We start from the raw sequence: 20,622 nt of genomic DNA on the forward strand, positions 1-20,622 counted from the left end.
TTTGTTTCTCTGTCACCTGCATCCTTGATCATTTCTGAAGATTTTAACTTCTAGTTGTCTGTTCCCTTTGGCTATCTCCTAGTGTGATGTTGTCTATTCATTTCATTTTAAAATTCAGATGTCTTACTGTTTCTATTTTAGAGGTTCTGTTTAGTTCTTTTTCAAATCTTTGGTGCTCCTTCGCTCCCCTTTGCCTTTTTTCAATAATTTCTTTCTCCCTCTACATACTTGGAGGCTTGTTTCACAAGTTTGGTCTTCGATAGCTGCATCATTGGAAGTTGTTACTAATCGCTTTCTTTTATCTGTTGTTTCATTCATGATACCTTGTTTCCTTGTGTTTTAAGGGGTTTTTCTTTTTTCTCTTAACTGTTCATTTAGTGGTTTTCTTTGTTTTCATTTTGTAATTTCTGTTCATTCTCCTTGGAATTTTTTCTTGTAGAAATTCTTTGAGTTCCTGAATGAAGATTTGCTCCCGCTGTACCCCCCCTCCCCCCGCCCCCGCACCAAAAAAAAGAGATTTAATTTCCTTTGGTCCACAGTTGGTATTTTTACATTATGTCTTGGTCCCAGGGCTCCTGGGCAGGGGCTGATCCCTGTGGGGCCCTCTGGGTGGGGGTCCCTATGCAGTACTTGGTGGGGGAGTGAGGGGAGCGGGGGCTGGCTTTGTCTCAAGCACTCAGAACTCCACTGTCCTGCCTGGGCCTCAGTGTCCCCACTAGTCCCCTGGGAGGGGCCAGGATTGGTGGTTTGAGAGTCCTCGGGAAATCGATGAGATATAAAATATTTTGGGACTATGGCCTTACCTTCTCTCAGCATCCACTGCCCCCCTGCTTCCGCCTCCAACACACACACACACACATACTCCCCTGAACAAAGTATTTTCATTTCACTAAAACTGTCTGAAACTTCTGTGGGTACAGAAACCACAGACTGATTGGCAGGAAAAAGTGGGGTAGATGTAACCGGAAACTACTCAGGGCCAGTTCCCCTCCCTGCCTCGGTTTCTTTTCCCCCCTAGCCTAACAAGTTTGCCCAAAGTCTGCTGGGAAACCTGATGCCTGGAGCTGCCCTGGTAGAGACCTCCACCCCACATGCATCTGGGTATGGCCTTTACCCCTTTCCCCCAGACTCTTAACTGGCAACACTCTGACATGTAGAAAAACAAGACAAAAAACAGGAAAACCCATATAGGGCAATGATGTGGGAAGACAACCCACATGGGTGTCTCAGGAGCCCGCCTCTTCCTGTAGTAGAGGGGGCACTCTGAGGGCTCCCCTGGGCCTGGCCTTCTCCGGCAGTTGCTGGAGCCCCATCGGCCACTGGGCCTTGAGGGCAGTACTTGGGGTCATATATCTGCTGGCCCAGGCCAAAGACCTGACCACTTTGTTTGGCTCCCTGCGTGTAGCCCATCTGCAGGGACATGGAGGAATTGTCACATTTGTCTGTCCCCAGCTTTGTGTTGAAAATGTGCCACCAGGTCCCTGGAGCCGTCGTGCCCACCTGGCTGTCAAACTTGTTTGTGCTCATCTGGAGGCTGATGGTCAAGTGGTCCATGGGGCAGGATATGGTTTTGGGGGCCATACAGATGGAATCTGGTGCCAGAAGCGGTCATGCCCGACTGACTGACACATTTGTTGGTGCCCATCAGGAACCCATCAGGAACCCAGTGACGCACTGGACCACCTTCATGGTGGCATCATCAGAGTCTCACCCCTACTTCTCCAAGTATTTGATGCCAATGTCTATGCTGCTCTGCATCCCCTTTGTCTTGGCCTTCCTAGCCAGGGCAAGAAAGAGACACCTACACCTGCATCAAGTTCCTGCTTTCAAACAGGTCGTTAGCTTCAAACAGGTCGACAGGGTTCATGCCGTAGCTGACCGTGGCCTTGATGAAGTTGGAGAGGTTTTCTAGCTGGTGCCACTTCTGCGTGGAGCGGTTGGTCTTAGGGATTGAGCCCAGCTGCAGTTTATTCATGCATGTGTACAGGATGATCCCGTCCTTCAGACCCTTCTGGAAGTCCGGGTTGATGAAGAGGTCGGTCAGTCCTCAATCCAGCTTCGGAGCTCTACCTCCTCCAGGGTCATCTTTGGACTAGAGCTGGTTCTTGACCTTGGCCGAGAGCCTGTGCGAGAGCCCCTTGTTGAAGTGCGTGGAGTTCATGGCTGGCAGGCGAAGATTTGCTTTTGCATTTGATAAGCACCTGGTGGCATAGCTAATCCAACATCGATAGCTTCACGTTAAATTCTCAGTTTGAGGTTTTTTTTAACACCAGATATTGCTGATTTTTTTTTCCCCGCAAATTTCAACTTCTTTTATTTAGAAGAAAGAAAAACTGTATTTTTAATCTGGGAAATACTGATGAAATTGTTCATTTTTCAAAATATATAGACTTAAAATCTGGAATTTGTGTAATGATATCTCATTTGCATTTTATATTATACTAAGGAAATTATTTTAGAGATTTGTTACTTGTTTAAACAGTGGTGACTTTAATCATATTACCCATACTCCTTCATAGTCATAGAATGTTAAGTGGAATAAATAAATAATGGTAGAGTCGGTGGATGTCAGAATATTTCTCCATATTGCAGATATCCGTCCAGTCAGTTGTGCAGTTCTGGTTCTTTTTGTTAGATAATTTTTTGTGTTAAGTATTAAAAATCAACTCAAAGTAGCTTTATTGTAAAAATAATTGGCTCAGCATAACTGAAAAGTCCTGGCTTCTGACACAGTTGAATTCAGTGCTAAATGAAATAAGCAGGAGTTGGTGTCTTCATCTCTTAGGCAGGTTCTTCTTCAGGGACAAAGATGACTTATCAGAAACTCCAAGTTACCAGTCACCACAAAGAGACTGCTCATTTCCCAGTAATTCCAGCAAAAATCTTGTGATTAAATCCTGTTTGCCTGGCTTATACAGTGTAACAGGTGTATTTCTGAACCAACCACTGTGGTCAGGGTTGTTAATTTTTGCTTTAAATCCAAATGAGGTCCAATTTAAATTCTGAGATTTGATTTTTCTTTCAGTTGTCAGGGTGTTGGTTAGGGCTGAGATGAGGTCAGGAAAACGGGTGAGCAGTAGGTTTATTTCTGGTTTACATTATATTGAACCCCCAGAGTCCTAACTTTATGAAAGAAGGAATTTCTGTTAGATTCTCTACCTTGAGCAGAATATGGGATTTGTTTTCTCTTCCAAGAGTCTAGTGAAATAAAGTAAGAGACAAAACTTAAGTTTAATTAGTTTGCCACTGCCTTCCATGGGTTGAAGTCTGCAGTGTTATCCTGATCTTTCTGAGTTCCATTCTTTACTCAGTTCTCTGGCCCAAGAATTCTTTACTTCTTGCTAGCTAGCTCAGAGATGCCTTTAGAATGTTCTTTATAATTTATTCCACATTGAAAAACTTTCTGACAATTTCTTTTAAAGTTAAACATACCCTGTGATCCAACAGTTCCACTCATAGGTATTTATGTAAGAGAATGAAGTGAAAACATATGTCTGTAAAAAGGCTTATACCAGAGTGTTTATAGTAGAATGTATAAACAGGTTGTGTCAGATTCATACAATAGAATTTTGCTCAACAGTAAAAAAGAATGAACTACCAGGGTGCCCCTCAGCATGGATAAATGTCAGAAACGTTAGATTGAATGAAAGGAGCCAGATGGAAGAGTACATTCTTGTGTGATTCCATATGTAGAATTCCTAGAAGTCACCTGTGGTGATGGAAAGCAGAGTTGTGTGGTTGCCTGTTGGGGAAGAAGTGTAGAGATTACTGAAGGGTGCAGGAGGAAATTTCTCTGGTCTGTTGCACATGTTCTGTATCTTGGTGGGCGTGGTGGTTACCTTGTGGAAAGGGGTATTTGGTGACACTCCTTGATGGATTGAATCACCTGTCTATATCTAGCCACATTGGCTCCATTTCAAGTGATCTTTGATTTATAGTAAAATTTCCCTTTTCTTAGCATTTGAGAAATCAAGGATTAGTGTGGTTGTGTATGGAACCATCAGGAATGCTAAGTGTCACACTAACACACACAAATTGCGTCTGAGTGTGAGATTCGCACACAGCGACTTCTCACGTAAGTGAGCTTGACTTCTGTTTGGTGTGCAAAGGAAAGACCCATATTCTGTATATGCAGAGTGAGTTTATTTTTAAAATAATTTTTGGTTTAAAACTATCATTTTAAAAGTAATTTCAAAGTACAGTTTCTTTTCTCATTTAAGATTGTTGTGGAATCATTTTGTCTCTTATTTTTTAAAAGATTTGTTCCATCAGATGAAAAGAAGAAGCAAGGCTGCCAACGAGAAAATGAAACTCTAATTCAGAGAAGAAAAGACCAGATGCAACCGGGGGGCACTGCCATTAGTGTCACAGTTCCTTACAGAGTAGTCGACCAGCCCCTTAAACTAATGCCTCAGGACTGGTGAGTTAATTGATGCTTTTACATAGTCCTTCATTTGTTGTGTAATTAACAAATACCAAATTTTATCATGAATTCGAGATACTGAATTCTATCCTTGAAACCTATGTTAGTATCTGATTTAGTCCTCAATAATATTAACGTTCTAATATTAAGTAAATATAATTTGGACGTCTATAAGAAGAAGCAAAAACTTGTGGAAAACAGCAAAAAGTTTTTCCACTTGTCCACTTATTCTGGATCAGCTTTTGGACCAAAACTTTCAAGTAGACTAATGTTTTAGAGAGCCTATATTTTAGATTTTTGATCTGGAGAATTCTAATTTTCCTTGGTAAAGAAATGGTAAGTGAAAGCATTGTTACTTTTATTGTGAGGGGATAATTTAATGAAAATAATAACATCATCATCCCAGTTCAGCTCTTTTATTGAATTAAAATATCCTTTAATAAAATATTGAGCAAAGTGCCTATATATTCAGATAAATGAATTACCTTAAATTATTTCATTAATCTAAGCCAGAATAAAAATACATAGTCTGAGTGTGCATTTCTCTGATACAGAGAGTGTAACACATTGACTCATTAGCTGAAATTTACCTTTGACGTACTCATTAGTCTTCAGATATTAGAAAATCAAGCCAGTGAGAATACTAGTATGTTAAAAATTTTAGTGAAGACTCAAGGGCTCTCGTATTAGAATTCTGTCCTAGTACCTAACAGAGATACTTTGAGTTACATATGAAGTATAAGATGAGAATTTCAGGTACGGTTAAAACTTGTAATAAGTAGAAAGTTATGTCATTTGTACGTTTGCACAGATTTGCAGGAAGCAGTCATGCAGTGTGTGCAGGTGCCATCACTGTGCATTGTACTGCTTTTGTATATTAGCTTGGGCCCTGGCCATCAGTGTCATAACCTAGGGGAAGTATTTTCCTTACCTTTCTTCTTCTCTTCTCTGTTAATTGTCCTTTTGGGAATTCACTGGGAGTAGTATTTTTATTATCCTGCTTCCCTGCTGACCCTGTGAGACACAGAAGGATCTGGGTGACCTCTATCTGACAAATTCCCTTTTGTTTGGCAGGCACCTTTGTCCTTCAACTAGTGTGTGCTGCAAGTTACATCATAAAATTGAGAGGCTATTTAATAGTGTGCTCCATTCCCAAAGATGGTTTAGGTAGTGTGGAGCATATATCCTATGAAATTTTTAATTTAAGATTTAATTTTAACCGTAAGAGATTTTGAGCTGTTAAGAATTTTAAGCTGTGGCTTTTCACAGTGACTGTGTTGTTGTAGGTCTTTAACTTGAAGGTAACCTTGGCTTAATATTCTCTTGGATGCGTAAAGTCTCCATCTAATGCAGTGATTATCACAGTATGGTCTGTGGTCCCCTGGGCATTCCCAGGGCCCTTTAAGGGAGTCATGAGGTCAAAACTGGTTTCCAGTATAACAGTGAGTTGGCTGTTGTCATGATTTATCAGTCCCCATATAGGACGATAGCATGACAGGTGCCTAAGGTCAGTCATTGGTTCTCCCCTCGCTCTGTTCACACCCTCCTCTTCTCCACGCTCTTCCTCCCTCCCCACTTCCTGCCTCCTGGTCTCCAGCATACTCTGCTGTTCTGTAAAATAGGGGTAATAGATTACTTTACAGGATTATTTTGAAGTTTAAATGTGTAGACATGAGTAGGCTGTGTAGACCAGCACTGGCACATAGTGAATGCTTGTAGTAAATCTTACCATGTTGGTTATTATTGTTACTGTTATGACTTTGTTTCCACTTCTTTTTTTTTTTTTTTTTTACTGTTTAATAACTTTATTTTTTTTTTAAATTTATTTATTTATTTTTAATTTTTACTTTACAATTCTGTATTGGTTTTGGCATAGATTGACATGAATCCACCACAGGTGTACATGCGTTCCCAAACATGAGCCCCCCTCCCACCCCCCTCCCCACAACATCTCTCTGGGTCATCTCCGCGCGTCAGCCCCAAGCGTGTCATATCCTGCATCAGACATAGACTGGCATTTCGATTCTTACATGATATTATACATGTTTCAATGCCATTCTCCCAAATTGTTTCCACTTCTTTAGTTGTAGGCTTAAACTGTTTGTGGTAGTTGTTTTTATTGTAATATCTCAAGTTAATTAATATTTTGTAAACTAATGAAATGTAAGGCCCCAGAAAGAGATTTGTGCTTTTTTAGGAAAAGGAAGTTAAATGTCTGGGAAAAACAAGTTGCTTTAGCGTGTGTGTGCACATACACACAAAGTAGAGAATTCAGAGTGAGTGAAATAGTTGTAAAACAATTGAAAAAGTTTAGGTGGTTTCTGTACTCAGATTATTTTCCAGATAATCAGAAGAACTCAAACTAAGGTGTTGGAGCTTTAGTGAATAGTGAATTCAAAATAGTGAAATACTGTAATTTATGATATTTTTAATTAAACATTTAAGATGCGTTTGAATTGTAAATGATTTTAAAACTAACTTTTTCAATTAACAGATACACTATTGTTCCCTATTACATTAGAAAAATAGGCCCACTAATTAATAGATCGGGCAGAGATAAAAGGCTAAAAGGATCTCCTGTAAGGACTGTGCATGTAATTATGTTTAAATGACTTAGGTGTTAAAAACAATATATGGGGAGTGGAGCAGTCGTTAACGCACTCTATTGCTATAACATAAAGAGAATGGTGGACCTGCAGCACTGTGTTTCCCCTCACAGACGTGTGGACAGGAGACTCCACTGTGGGAGTGATGGTGAGACTCTTTCCCTAAGGGTTGTAGTAACTGAGAATGCCTGAGCCACTCAGTTTCCGCTCTCCCCTTCCTCTTCTCCGCTAACAGGGACCGGGTCGTAGCAGTTTTTGTGCAGGGTCCTGCGTGGCAGTTCAAAGGTTGGCCGTGGCTTTTGCCTGATGGATCACCAGTTGACATATTTGCTAAAAGTAAGATTCTCTTTATTTTTACTGCCTATCTAATGTAGAAATGTTTTTGCTTTATTATTTTAAGAGAAAGCCATCTATGGTTCTGCACATGTGATGTGTATATCAAAGGATTCTTATTAAGTACCATATATTTTTACTTTTAAACACCTGTAAAATATTTTAAAAGTCTTTTTTGGAATATTAATATTTTCTGTGTATTTATATCTAAAAGTGAATTATTGCCTGTGTTTCAACATTAATAATTACTTTGTAGATTGCTTAGAAATCATTAATCCTGTTGCATGTACATACATGTAGAATTGATCGCCAGTCTTTAAATAGGCTGACTTTTGCTGAACTAACAATGCCACTTGACTGTTGGCTGCTGTTCCTGCTGTCTGAAATGGTTGCAGCAGAATTGGCCCTTTTCTGTTTGTTCAGGTCTCAGCCAATTACTCTCTCCTTTAGGGAGCTCCCTCTGACCATCCTGGAAGTAGCCATTACTTCCTCCTGGTGATCTCATGGTAACGTTTGTTGCTTGACCTGACCTCATTTTTATATCTGTATTGTAAGTCCTCCGTGGCTGTCATGCCGTTTCTAGGATGTGAGCAGTGTGGTCTGACTCATTGACTCTCATGTCGTCAGCACAGAAAGGAGCACGGCATTGGGAACCATTTTGTAGACACCTGTTAAATGTGTAGATTTCATGTATCATATCTTTTATTGGTCATATTTTGGCATTATTAATACACCAAAAGAAGAAGAATTAAAGTCTGACTGAATAGCAATTCCATGAACTGTAGCCTGTCAGGCTTCTCTTGTCTATGGAATTGTTTAGGCAAGGGTACTGGAGTAGGTTGCCAATTTCTTCTCTAGGGGATCTTCCTGACACAGAGATTGAACCTGCGTCTCCTGCATTGTAGGCAGATTCTTTACCATTGAAGCCACCAGGGAAGCCCTTTTATACGTACGGATATTCAAATTATTATTTAATTTGAGTACCCAGTGAAGTTAGTATCAGTAATAAAATCGTGTTTTAAAAAGCATCCTCATAAACAAGTATGTTTGTTAGAAATAACAACTTTAGTTATTTTGAATGTAGATTGTGCTACTGTGAAATCCAGCTGTTTGTTGTTTTAAATAAAGCAGTTTAGTTTTTGTCAGTGGTGCCACCATTCTTTTAGGCCAAAAACTGCCTAAGCTTGAAAGCTTTTAATCATTATTCTCCTACCTTCATTTAGTTTTTAAAGTGAATGCTAATATGATTACAGTTTATTTTGTTATTTCTAAAACCTGAGTAATGCACAGATTTGATAAATAGAAGTCAAAGATACAGAGAGAGTGGGAATTTTAATGAAAGCAAAATGTCACTGAACACTAGTTTTGTTGTGTTTTACCTACTTGCTTGCCTTGTTGACTAGTACTGTAATAAACAATGATCAGAATGTCTTGAAGATAAAGATACTCGCCAAATTTCATTAAGAACATAACTTTTAATTGGGTTTTGTTCAGATCATTAGTCTTCAGAAATTTAGATAAGGACTTAGAGATTTTTTTTAAAATGAACAATTATGATTTTCTTCCATGAATTACTCTTTCTCGTAAACCTTCCTTCTTTACTTAACCAGCATTTAAAATGAAAGTACTCTTGCCCTTCCATCTAAAACACATGGGAAAAAACCCTTTCCTCTTCCCTCACCTTTTCTTCTAGCTTCCTCTCCTTTTCCTCCACAGCCAAGCCTTTAAAACAGTTGTCCGGCTTTCTGTTTGATCGCAGGCACCTGTGGTGGTACCTGCTCACCCACTGAGCTGCTCCCACAGGATCCAGATATTTGCTACTTTTGGTCTCCTTATCATATTACTCTTGATCCATTTCCTCTTCTTAAAATGTTCTTTTCTGAGGGCTTGTTACATTTATTCAGACTTTAGTTATTTTTCCTCTGGCTTTCAGTGACATCAGTGACATTTTTGTGTTCCCACTTCTCTCCTGCTTTAATTATAGACACGCACTCGAGGAGATCTGGTGGCTTCCTGTCCCTATCTCTGTCCTTAGTTCTAAGTTATGTCTCTGGCTGATGTTCTGGGCCTCTCTGTCTCACTGATGACCAGGTGGCTCCCTGTGAAGTCCCACGGGTGCATCGGGCTCTGCCTCTGGAATTCCTCTCAGGAATCTGTTGTCTTATGTTCTCCATCCTCCCCAGACTGTTCTTTTCCTCAGTGTTTTTAGTAATTTGCATAAGCCAGAAATTTAGAAATATGTCACCTCCTAGCTTTTAGCTGGACTTCCCTGGTGGCTCAGATGGTAAAGCGTCTGTCTACAGTGTGAGAGACCTGGGTTCGATCCCTGGGTTGGGAAGATTCCCTGGAGAAGGAAATGGCAACCCACTCCAGTACTCTTGCCTGGAGAATCCCATGGAGGGAGGAGCTGGTCTCCTTGCTGTAAATTAACTCTTGATTGTTGTAGCTTCTCACCTTTCCCCCAATCTACATGGAAAATGATAATATCTGTATAGCATAGGGGTAAACTGAGGGTACTTGGTAAAAAAATATATTTTCTTTGTGCTGCATAATAAAATACAGAGGTTTAGAGAAGATCTTAAATATTAAACTCTATAAAATTTTGCCAAATAAAATCTTTTCAAAATTATGAGAAATTTGAGCTTGATACTGATTTTTTAAAATACTGTTTTTTAGGCTTCAAGTCCAAGATTTTAAAATGACAATTTCTTCAAATTTTTTAGTTATCATTGAGAAATTTTTCTGATTCAATAATCTTCTCTATTATGCTGCCCCTTTGTCATTTTCCATGCCATCATATATCTACCAACATGCTATATAAAGAGCACCTTTTCTGTTTCTTTTCTTTGTTTCTGCAAAAAATGTATTGACAACAGTCATGCAGTTTGCAGAAAATGAACAACAACAAATTTTGTAAAGTTCTGCTTTAGTACTCCCAGATAACTGTCTAATTATAAAAGAATCTTATTTCTTCCATTTTTGGTGAGGCCTAAAAACTATGTCTTTTTCTGAGTAAAAAAGATATTTTATGGTGATGTCTTGGTTTAAGTTTGCTTGCCACCATTGCTTCATGCTAATAAGATACTTTGTGTGATGAAAGAAACTGTTTCTGCATTTTGTAACATAAACTTTTTGAACTCTGATATTCAGTTTTAATTTAAAAATTATGTTTTCTGTTGAAAAATAAATGCTATGTAAACTAAATCTATTGAAATTAGTAAAGGGGATTATTGGCCCTTGTGACTTTAAATAAGTCATTTAAAAAATTATAACTCATGTACTTTTAAGAACGATTTGAAACAAATAATGAGAAGATCAAAAAAAACAGAAACATGTAATGAGCAGAGTAGAGAGAGTACTGAATAGTGACTTCATTTGATTTAAAAATTTAAAGAAACAAATATTTTCTCCATATATAATAAGTATTTTGAAAATGGCTTTTCTGAATCCATAACATACAGCCCCTTTAATGAACTGGTTTAAATTGATTAATTTGAATTAAATTCAAAATAAATAATATACTCAGTGAGGAGAGTATAAAAGCAAATACTTTAGCAAATAATATACTCAGGAGAGTGTAAAAGCAAATACTTTAGCAATAATGTTTATGTGTTTTTTGGGCTGTTGGAGGGTCACAAATGGTTTATTTTGTATTTTAATCAAGAATTAGACCTTGATTAATTATTAACATCAAAAGCCAGTAAGCCTGCAAATGATATGGAACAAGCAGTCTATAAAGAGCTATTAAAAACAATTAACAGTCAATCATTTTCTCTTTAGAAACTCCTAATACTAGATCATAATGGTTATAGTAATGTTTATATCTTGAATGTTGGAAGAAAAAGTAAAAAATGGAAAGAAAAGCAAAACGTCCTCCAGGTGCACTAGTAAAACTAACACTCCACTGATGATAAACTGATTGCGAATGCAGGGATAAACTGCCATCTGTCCAGCCAGATAGATGATCGAGGAGGAAGATTCAGAGTCAGTGTTTCGTGCTCAAAACCTATCAACCTTGGCAGCATGCATTTGTTGGAAAGTTTTGTCCTAGAGTCTCTAATCTCCCCAGAGATAGCGTTTGAAAGTGAAAATAATTTCACCTTCTTGCTTCAAACTACCCAGTGGTTTATCATCACATTTGAAGTAAATTTCAGAATTTTTTTTTTTTTTTATTGTGGCTGAGTAGGATCTACACGTAGGACATTGCCTACAGAGAGTTGTTCTTGGGTAGGGCATTCTTAGCTTGCTTCTGCCTGAAATCCTGTTTTTCAGGATCTTTGCTAGACTCTTTTTATATCAAGTAAATATCTCTTTCCCGGTCACCTTCTCTAGAGACCTTCCAGTTCTTCTTCCTTTTTCATCATTTCTTACCATGTCCTATCATTTCTTACCATGTCCCACTTACTAATTACCTCTTGAATCTTTCCTGTCTTATGTGTATCTTCTCCCCAGTAGAGCAGATCTGTCTCTCTCTCCTGTAGGTTTTATACCATATCACTGGTCTCTCCTAAACACTTTGCAGAGTGGGTCGTCATATCTCTTAGGCAACCATGCAAGCTCCTTAATGTGGCCTTTAGGACCAACATTGCTCTGAACCTCTGTGGTCTTATCCTTCATCCATTTCCCGTGTTACTTTGCATGACGCAACTTTGTTAAATTTCTTTAGTTTCTAAACTAAAACAGTTTCTCTTTGAACATGCTCTTTTGTTAACTGGGTCACTTTTATTCTGTGTTTGCCTAATTCTTAACGCCACCCTAACTATCCAAGCCTTTTCTGAATCCCATAATCTGGGTAAACTACTCTCTGGTGTTTCTGTGATATTCTACTACCTTTATCATGCTGTATGTGAGTAGGCATTTTCTTCTTGTCCTTCACTGGATCGTACGCATTTTATTTTACTTCATTCTTCATTGCAGTCCCCAGTGGCTGGCGTGTATAAGCCTCAGTAAATTTTTGTTGAATTAAATGTTTTGGGGGATACTACAGTGCTTATATTAGCCTGTATTTTAGAGATCACTTAGGTTGTAATGAAGCTTTTTCGGTAGAAGAAAGATTGAACTTTTTTTTCTTTAAGTTTTTTTGGTTAATGTCTGTGGTTGGGTTTTTTATTCCGTAATAAAATATTTTTATAATGTTGATTGCAGTTTGAATAAAGAACATTATTTCTCCTACTTCTAGTTAAAGCCTTCCATCTCAAATATGATGAAGTTCGTCTGGACCCAAACGTTCAGAAATGGGACGTAACAGTATTAGAACTCAGCTATCACAAACGTCATCTGGACAGACCAGTTTTCTTACGATTCTGGGAAACATTGGATAGGTAATTATGATCCTAAAATGTACTTACTTCTGCTTTATTGCAGTAGTTTTCCTGTCTCTCAGTTGTATTTTAGGTTCCTTAAAGTTGTGAACCATATCCAGCAGCTCCCCTTTCAAACATTGCCTAATTTGATGTTGATCTAAAATAGGTAATTAGCAAAGTATCTTTGTTGTATTGACTTTGGAAACAAAGGGAGAAAGGGCTTAAAGCTTAGTAGGGAGAACACTAAACCTGAGTTCAAAGACTCAGATTTGGTCTTGGTTTTGCGATTTGGCTCTGATGAGCCCTGTGACTTCTCTGAACCTTGTTTTCTGTCTATCCAAGGAACTGGCTTTAAGCAGTCCCGTCATTTTTTGACAGGACCTTTTGAAAGGTTTCTGACTCGAGGTCTGGGTACCTGGTAGCTCGTGAAAGGAATTTGGTTTTTGAATTTCTCTTAATTACTATTATAAATTGTTTTTTTTCTAAAGCCCTTTACAATAATATCAGTTTTATAATTGGAATAAGGACAGCATATGATCACAGTACCACTGAACCTGTTCTCGTTTGAGATACTTTCTAAAGCCTGTAACTTTCTTGGTCTCTCACCAAATATTATGTGTTTCCTCAGAGACAGAGATCATTGAGATTACCCAGTGGTTGTAATTGATAATTTATTAAAGAGAATCATTAATTATCTTAGCCAGAAGCTCTTACATTGTAGAAATTAATAAGATGAATGGTTTTTCTGGCTTACTTCAGAAATCTTTATATTCCCAAAGGTTACAGTATCTACGTTTTAGAAAGCAAAACATCCTTTTCCACTGCTAATTTTAAGCTTTAAAAATACCAATACTTATTTTTACATGTAGTATTCTAAAAATTCTAAAATTCCTATAATCCTTATGACCTATTATAATATTTTTCAGGTACATGGTAAAGCACAAATCTCACTTGAGATTCTGAGTTACTTGTTTTCTTGCTTTTCTGGAAATCTGAATTAAGACGATAACACCGTGGATACACCATGTTCTAAAGACTGGGACTGAAGCTTTATGAATTTATCAAGAACTTAAAAATGAAGAAGGTCACGGATTGATCTTTTATAAAACCTTATTTGATGATTTATGCTTCAAAGGGATGATGCCTATCATCCATATAAGCAAACTTTTTTGGCTTATAACTATTTTTTTAATATTAGTCTTCTAGTCTGTAATGGAAATTGTATATTTTGATAGAAGTTTTTTCTCCATTGGTTACATTAGCATCACTTAAAATTTGTTTCTCTAGAAAATAAATACAGGTTACAAATGTGTGTATATGTAGAGGTTATAAGGCTCTCTAAGCCATCTTGCTTCTGATTTTTCATTGCTCTTTAATTCCTTTTATTGAAAATACTATTTGTGAATGGTATTAAATTTTAGTCTCTGAAACTTCAAAAACCAAGCAAAGGGATGTGACTATTTTGAATGAATCAAAATGTCAGCCTGTATGTGTACTATACTTTCTCTTTATTTAAAAAGGAATAATGAAAAATCAAGAACAGTTCTTCAGCTTTTGTTGAACTGTTCAGTTTTTCAAGACTTCTTTACTTATAATGAATACATTGAATGAATGTACATTCTTCTCACTGACTTCGGTAATTGTAAAACTTAGAGTGATATATTTCTATCTGTGATATCTTTCCACTTGAAAAATCTCAAAACACAAGATGAAAAACCTAATAGGCTATAATACTTTTTATTTTGGGAGCTAGAATATGATTCGGGGGAAAGAAATGTATAAGTCCTTCTGCAGTATAACTTTATCTTTTCTCATAAGTCCACCTTTAATTCTTCCTTTATATGGTATAGGATTTTGAGTCTTCTATTTCTAGGCATGTTCTTATCTTCCATTATCTTTAATATTGATAACTCTCCCAGACACCAAAGAACATATTTGCTTAATTAAGTGTCTGAACAGAAACAAGATGAAAACACTGGTATTTTTATGTGTGTATTCAATATCGTATAAAATATAAAACCTATATTTTAACTTAGTAAAATATTTTACTACTTCTGTACTTTAGACAGAGTGTTGCCTCCAAGGTACAATGAATGAACATTTTTCTTGAGTCTTGATCCATCCTTTATTCCTTAAAAAGCAGCTTGGACCCTTTACTCCCCTAAAGAGTTTTTACCACTAGAATTGTTGCTGATCATTCATCTTATGCCATTCCCATCCTTCCCCTACCCCCACGTTTATCTCCTTTCTGGGTTAAGCTGACATTACCTAGCCTCATTTTGAAATCTAATGCTGTCATAAAAATGAGAAGCACTTATTGTTTATTTTTTAAGTAACCACAAAAGTCCATGTCAGTAATGAATAGGAAAAGTATTTATTCATATGGGATTTACTAGGTTCTTCAGGAAAGAAGCAGTCAGCATTTTAAATTATTAGGATTTAGGATATGTATAAGATTTGAACAGATTGTGCCCTGCCCCCCTTCTTACCTTCTCTGCATCCTTTCTTCTTGAAAAGAAAACTCAAATTTGTTCACATTAGAATTTCTCAGTATATAAGTCTGTTTTCAAAATAAATTATGTATTGTATGAACTTTCTCCATGATGAAATAGTCAAGGACTAGAATCTGTAATATTTTAATGTAAGATTACTTGTTAAGACTACTACAAGTGGACATGAACTACCTTTCTATAAAGATTTTTAGTATTTATACTTATGTATGAAATTTACTTTTACAGAGTGTGGTTATAACTCAGAACATCTACTTTCAATAGGGTTTATTTTTCTATCTTGAATTTGCCTTACGTGTATTCAAAGGCTCTGGAAATCATTAGGAAAAGTACAAATATGCTATTTCATGTATCTTAAAATCAGACCTTTAATACATACTTAATTTCTTTTCCTTTTTAAAAAATTCATTCCCTTATCTAGGTCCAAGGAATTCATTTTATAGCCATGAATTCTAAGGGAAAAAAAAAACAACCAAGCTTCTGGCCAATCACTCTTCCTTTCTCATGACTCCAGGTCCTGTAGCAGTGCCTGTCACAGTGCCTTGCACATAGTAGGCATTCAGTAAATGTTCTGTGCATGAATGAGTGATGGAGTTTCAGTATAACTGGTTTATTACAAAGCGTTGACTCTAGTTGATCTTGGAGCTTAAAAATATAGAATTATAGTGAATGAAGTGTCCTATGCACATATTTTGATGGAAATGAAATAAGTAAGTAAGCTTGATTTATCCACAAGTAACTGGAGACACCCATTTCTTGTCCCACCAGTAAAATAAAGCTCCTTTTCTTCATTCATAGGATACCTTTCTGAGTCGGGCAACAATCAGAAGCTTGTGGGTTTCCATCAGCAGCTCTCAACTCTGACTGTATACTAGAATAACTTGGGGCCCTTTTAAAAAATTCCATTACCTGAAATCCTGTTTCTGATTTTATTTGTCTGGGATGAGACCCGTTCAGTATTTTTTAAAAGTCCTTCAGGTAATTTTATGTTGAAAAAGGATTGAAAATCACTGGTTAAATATGAAAACAATTAAATATTGTGTCATCTCCTCCTTTTTTTGTTTTTATTTTTTTCTTTTGTGGCCACCTTTTGCACTAGACCGTCCCCATTATTGGTGGTATTGGCCTATGGTTCCACATGACAAATTCAAGTCTTATTTATTTAATGTAGAAATATTTTGTTTAATATTTAAATAATGTTTAATATATTTCCTTATAAACTAGTCTTATACTTTATGATTTGCTTCCCATGTATCCATCCTTTACTAACTTTTTCTTTCAACAGCAGCATGACAACAGTCCAAAAGAAATAACTGATTCATAATGAGCAAAATTTCATAATTTTTAAGTTAGAAGGAAATAAAGTATTAATTTCTTATCTGCCTTGCAGAATTAGACAAATAGAGTTTGCTTATGAAGGGAAAGAGGCATACTTTTTAATTGGTCTACACAGAAAAGTAAAAGTAAATTATTCATTTAAATAAGATTCATTATCTAATGAACATTGAAGGAAATATTTTTCCTAAATAAAAAATATTGTGACTCCTAATAAAATTAAAGTGATGACATTGTTCTTTTTTTGGAAGGTGGGGAGGGGGGGTATTTAGTTGCCATATTTCTTATTACATAGCACTTCTATTTTATTGGTATTAATAATAGAAGCTGTGATGATAGGGTATACATATGTGGCCAGGAATAAATTGCCACTCTTCCAGATAACTGTTCCATGAGTCTTACTAGTTTATAAATTAGTTTATAAAATTTTTTAAGACCAGTGGTATATTTTATAATATTACAAATGCATTCTTTTGATGTGGAATGGACTACTCTAACCATGGCATATTAACTTTAGAAGTGAAAGGGGGAGAAATGACTGAATTTGACTTAAGAATTGGATTAGAAATTTTGAAATGCCATGTGCTACGTGTTCTGGCCAGTTCGTTGCCACATTGCCAGCTCATTGCCAACTCCAGACCCCAGCATGGTTTCTACATTAACATGTTGGAATAATAAGTAAGAAAAGAAATTTAAATGTATAATAGATGTATAAAGAATTACATTTAGTAAATGGATAATAGGTGATAACACTTCCAGGTTATTGGTCTGTTTTTTTATGTATTATTTTAGGCAGTGTTTATAATAATATCTTGGGAGTTATAAATGTGTGCCATTTAAGTGAGTAAAATTAAACTAGGTTTATTGCCGAAGTTCAAAAAGTGGGGTGATACTATGTCAAATTTTAGTAAATGACCTACCTACCTCTCAGAATATTGCCACTGAATTCATTTCTATCCACTTTAAATTTAACAAAAGCTGTTTAACCTCCATGTTTGATTATAGTGCTTCATATGTAATGCAGTTGATGTACATAGTATAGGCAGTATAAGTGATTATTTATCCATCATTTTTTTTATTTCTCAAAGTGGTTCTTGAATAGAGTTTGTCGAAACCTGATAAAGTGTTCTACTCATTCTGATTTAATTTCACTGGATTTTAAGTCTGAGGTTTAATTGTGAATAAAATGTTTTGTAGTACTTTAATACTCTCCCCCCCCCAAATGCATGCATGCATGCATGCACACACATAACACTCTCTCTCTCTCCCCACCAAACAAGAAGACAGAAAAATTACATTCAATCAAGAAGACAAAAACTGTAGTGTGGGGTAGGATATAGATGATAAGTGATTCATGAGATTTTTTTTCAGGCATAGTATTCCTCTGCTTGGAAAATAAATGCAATGTAAGTTTCCACTTTGAAAACTAAGTACATTTATAGTCACCTTTTCTGTTAATAAGTTAAACAATATAGCGACTCAGTTCTTCATAAAGATAATAAACTGTGTGCCTGGCTGAACTTACAGCTTGGTTATGGTCACTTTTCCTATATCCTTGTAATAGAATTAAGAGTGTATCTTGATAAATTACATTATCTTTACAGTTTGAGTATCCCAACTTTTAAAGCTTCAAAAAAACTCTACTCCCACATAATCAAATCATTAGCAGCAGCATCATATCGGTGGGGCCAGTAATAATGTGTGAATCTTCTGCAGCAGAATGTCTTTAATGAAGACTTTAATGGGCCATATTCAAACTTAATTTCGATCCAATTCATAAGTGCCCACTAAATATGTATTTTATTCTGCTCCCTGTTCCTTAAACCTCTGCTCTTGGGTGAGCTTTCACCTAACTAAAATAGATGTAGCATGAGTTGTAAATGTTGAATTTGTTTTAGGGCTCAGAGGTGCTAGCATATAAGTAACAGCACATTGCCAAATAAGCTTTTTTTCCTCTCATTTTCTAAAACACTTTCCTTTTATATTTAATTGTATAATGATTAGCATTTATGGTTGGTTAGAAGACTTTCCCTGTCAGTTTTCTTAAGTAACCACAGAAAAACAGTAAAATTAGCCCTGGAGAAGGCTGTGCTGTTGAATCTGCCTCATAATTATTTGTAGATCCTTTGGCATAGAATTACTTATAGTTTATAATTCACCCTCATCTAGAGAATGTTGATTTATATCATGAAACTGATATGAATAGGGCTGAGACCATAAGAAATAAGACATCTGAGAGATTCTGTTTATCACATTTGGATATTTTATTGGGCTTCATTTGCCAAAAAATCCAAGTGGAGGTTCATTGGGTCATACAGCATTCACTGTGAAAAAATATGGTAATGTATATTCACAGAACTGCCATCATGCAGTTTACAGTGTTAAAGATATAAGTGTGGTGATAGCATTGATTTTTTTCTTTTTTAAACTTGTTAAATAACATGAACATGTTTCTCTTTAAAATGGAGTAATGTGGAGATTTATCAAGTCAGTGTATTTGTAATGGTTGGGGGAGATCAGAGGAACTTGTTCGTGGCTCATTAGTTATTTTAGCCCAGCTGGTCATTACTATGTTTATGGTGGTTTTGATTTTAAAGAGTTGGCATTCTTAGTTATGCATTTTTATTCCATAATGCACCACTGAGCACAAAAAGGAAGTATAAAAGAGTTACTGATGATGAAATAAATTGAGGAGCATTAATGTAGTTTAAAGCAAGTTGATGTAGGAATTTGAAGAGAAAAATTATAAGGGAACTCCACCTCATGGAGAAATAAAGTAGGATTTGGGCAGCAGTATATCCTTTTTGGGGTTTTGGTCATTTAGTGACTGCAGAACTGTGCTGTGATTTCCGCCCGCACACCCCCCCCCCCCTTGCCTCCACCAGCATTTAGCTGCAGGTGGTGGTGGTTGGTCAGTCAGTTGTGTCTGACTCTGCAGCCCCATGGACTGTAGCCCCCCAGGCTCCCCTGTCCATGGAATTCTCCAGGCAAGAATACTGGAGTGGAGAGCCATTTCCTTCTCCAGGGGATCTTCTGTCGCAGGAATCGAACCTGCGTCTCCCATGTCTCCTGCATTGGCAGGCGGGTGATTTACCACCGAGCCACCAGGGAATCCCAGCATGTGTTCACTTTTATAAAAGGTGACTTTTGCAGCTTCCCCAGCTTAAACTTTTTATCTCCAATTAGGACCTCAGCTTCATTAATCAGATTTTGACCCAACCTGGTGGTGTATAGAACCTGAATCTAGCTCTAACTGGATTGGTTAACTCTGCGTCACCAGGGTCTGACCCTTCCCGGACAGGTATTCTATTTATGGTCCTCACCTGATCCCATCCTTTCTTCTTCCTGTCCAGGGTTCTGTTGGCTTTTGCACTCCTGACATTCCCTGACCCTGAGTCAGCTTACCACAAAAATTCGCCCCCAAAGCCAACCTCTCAGGGAAAAACAGATGAAAGTGTCCTGCTCTGTTTCACAGAGAAAGGCATCTCTTACTTCCGGGTTAAAATTCAGCAACAGAGTACAGCTAAGAACGTTTTCTCTTTTCCACAAGAAATGAAATTTTTAAAAAATGTGTAGCCCCTGAGTGCTTTCATAAGACGGTAAGGTTTATGATCCCATCACCATTTAGCCAAAAGCAACTTTCTAAAAGACTTAGGCATTTGGTAGAGTGTGATTATAAATGTGTTTCAGCTCTCACCAAGGATATTTAGGTTATGTAAACTTCCCTGGATTCACTGTGAGAGAATCTCAAGTGAATATGAAAGACAACCAATTAGAAATCACCGAACTGTGTAACCTTTGCCAAGCCACTCAACCTCTCAACACATCTTTGCTACATGGTGATGGTAATAGCAACATTCTAAAGTGGTTATGAAAATTATGTATGTAAACAGGATATTTATAGATTTAGTGTTTGGCTATATTAGCGGGCAATTTTTTTTTTTTTTTTTAACCCCTGAGCCACCGAGGAAGCCAATAGAGGGGATAGGGGGATAGGTTTAGTTGCTCAGTCGTGTACAACTCTGTGGCCCCAGACTGTAGCCCGGCTCCTCTGTCCATGCGATTTCCCAGGCACAGATATTGAAGTGGGTTACCATTTCGTTCTCCAGGAG

General features: G+C 37.0%; 1 protein-coding gene and 1 pseudogene across 1 annotated transcript in view; one reads left to right on the forward strand and one right to left on the reverse strand.

Annotated features, from left to right (window-relative positions):
• The window catches only part of CDC73 (cell division cycle 73), a 90,115-nt gene extending 72,486 nt beyond the window's left edge, over positions 1–17,629 (forward strand). Inside the window, exons 14-17 of the mRNA XM_040262898.1 lie at positions 4,259–4,420; positions 7,265–7,365; positions 12,542–12,683; positions 13,592–17,629. Of these exons, the coding sequence (XP_040118832.1) occupies positions 4,259–4,420; positions 7,265–7,365; positions 12,542–12,683; positions 13,592–13,628 (442 nt within the window). The 3' untranslated portion in view covers positions 13,629–17,629. The remainder of the gene's footprint in view (positions 1–4,258; positions 4,421–7,264; positions 7,366–12,541; positions 12,684–13,591) is intronic.
• Positions 974–2,161, reverse strand: LOC120880410 (annotated as a pseudogene).
• Positions 17,630–20,622: the final 2,993 nt, after the last annotated feature.

The sequence above is a fragment of the Oryx dammah genome, unplaced genomic scaffold (genome assembly GCF_014754425.2).
Source record: "Oryx dammah isolate SB20612 unplaced genomic scaffold, SCBI_Odam_1.1 HiC_scaffold_21, whole genome shotgun sequence".
NCBI classification, from domain to species: Eukaryota; Metazoa; Chordata; class Mammalia; order Artiodactyla; family Bovidae; genus Oryx; species Oryx dammah.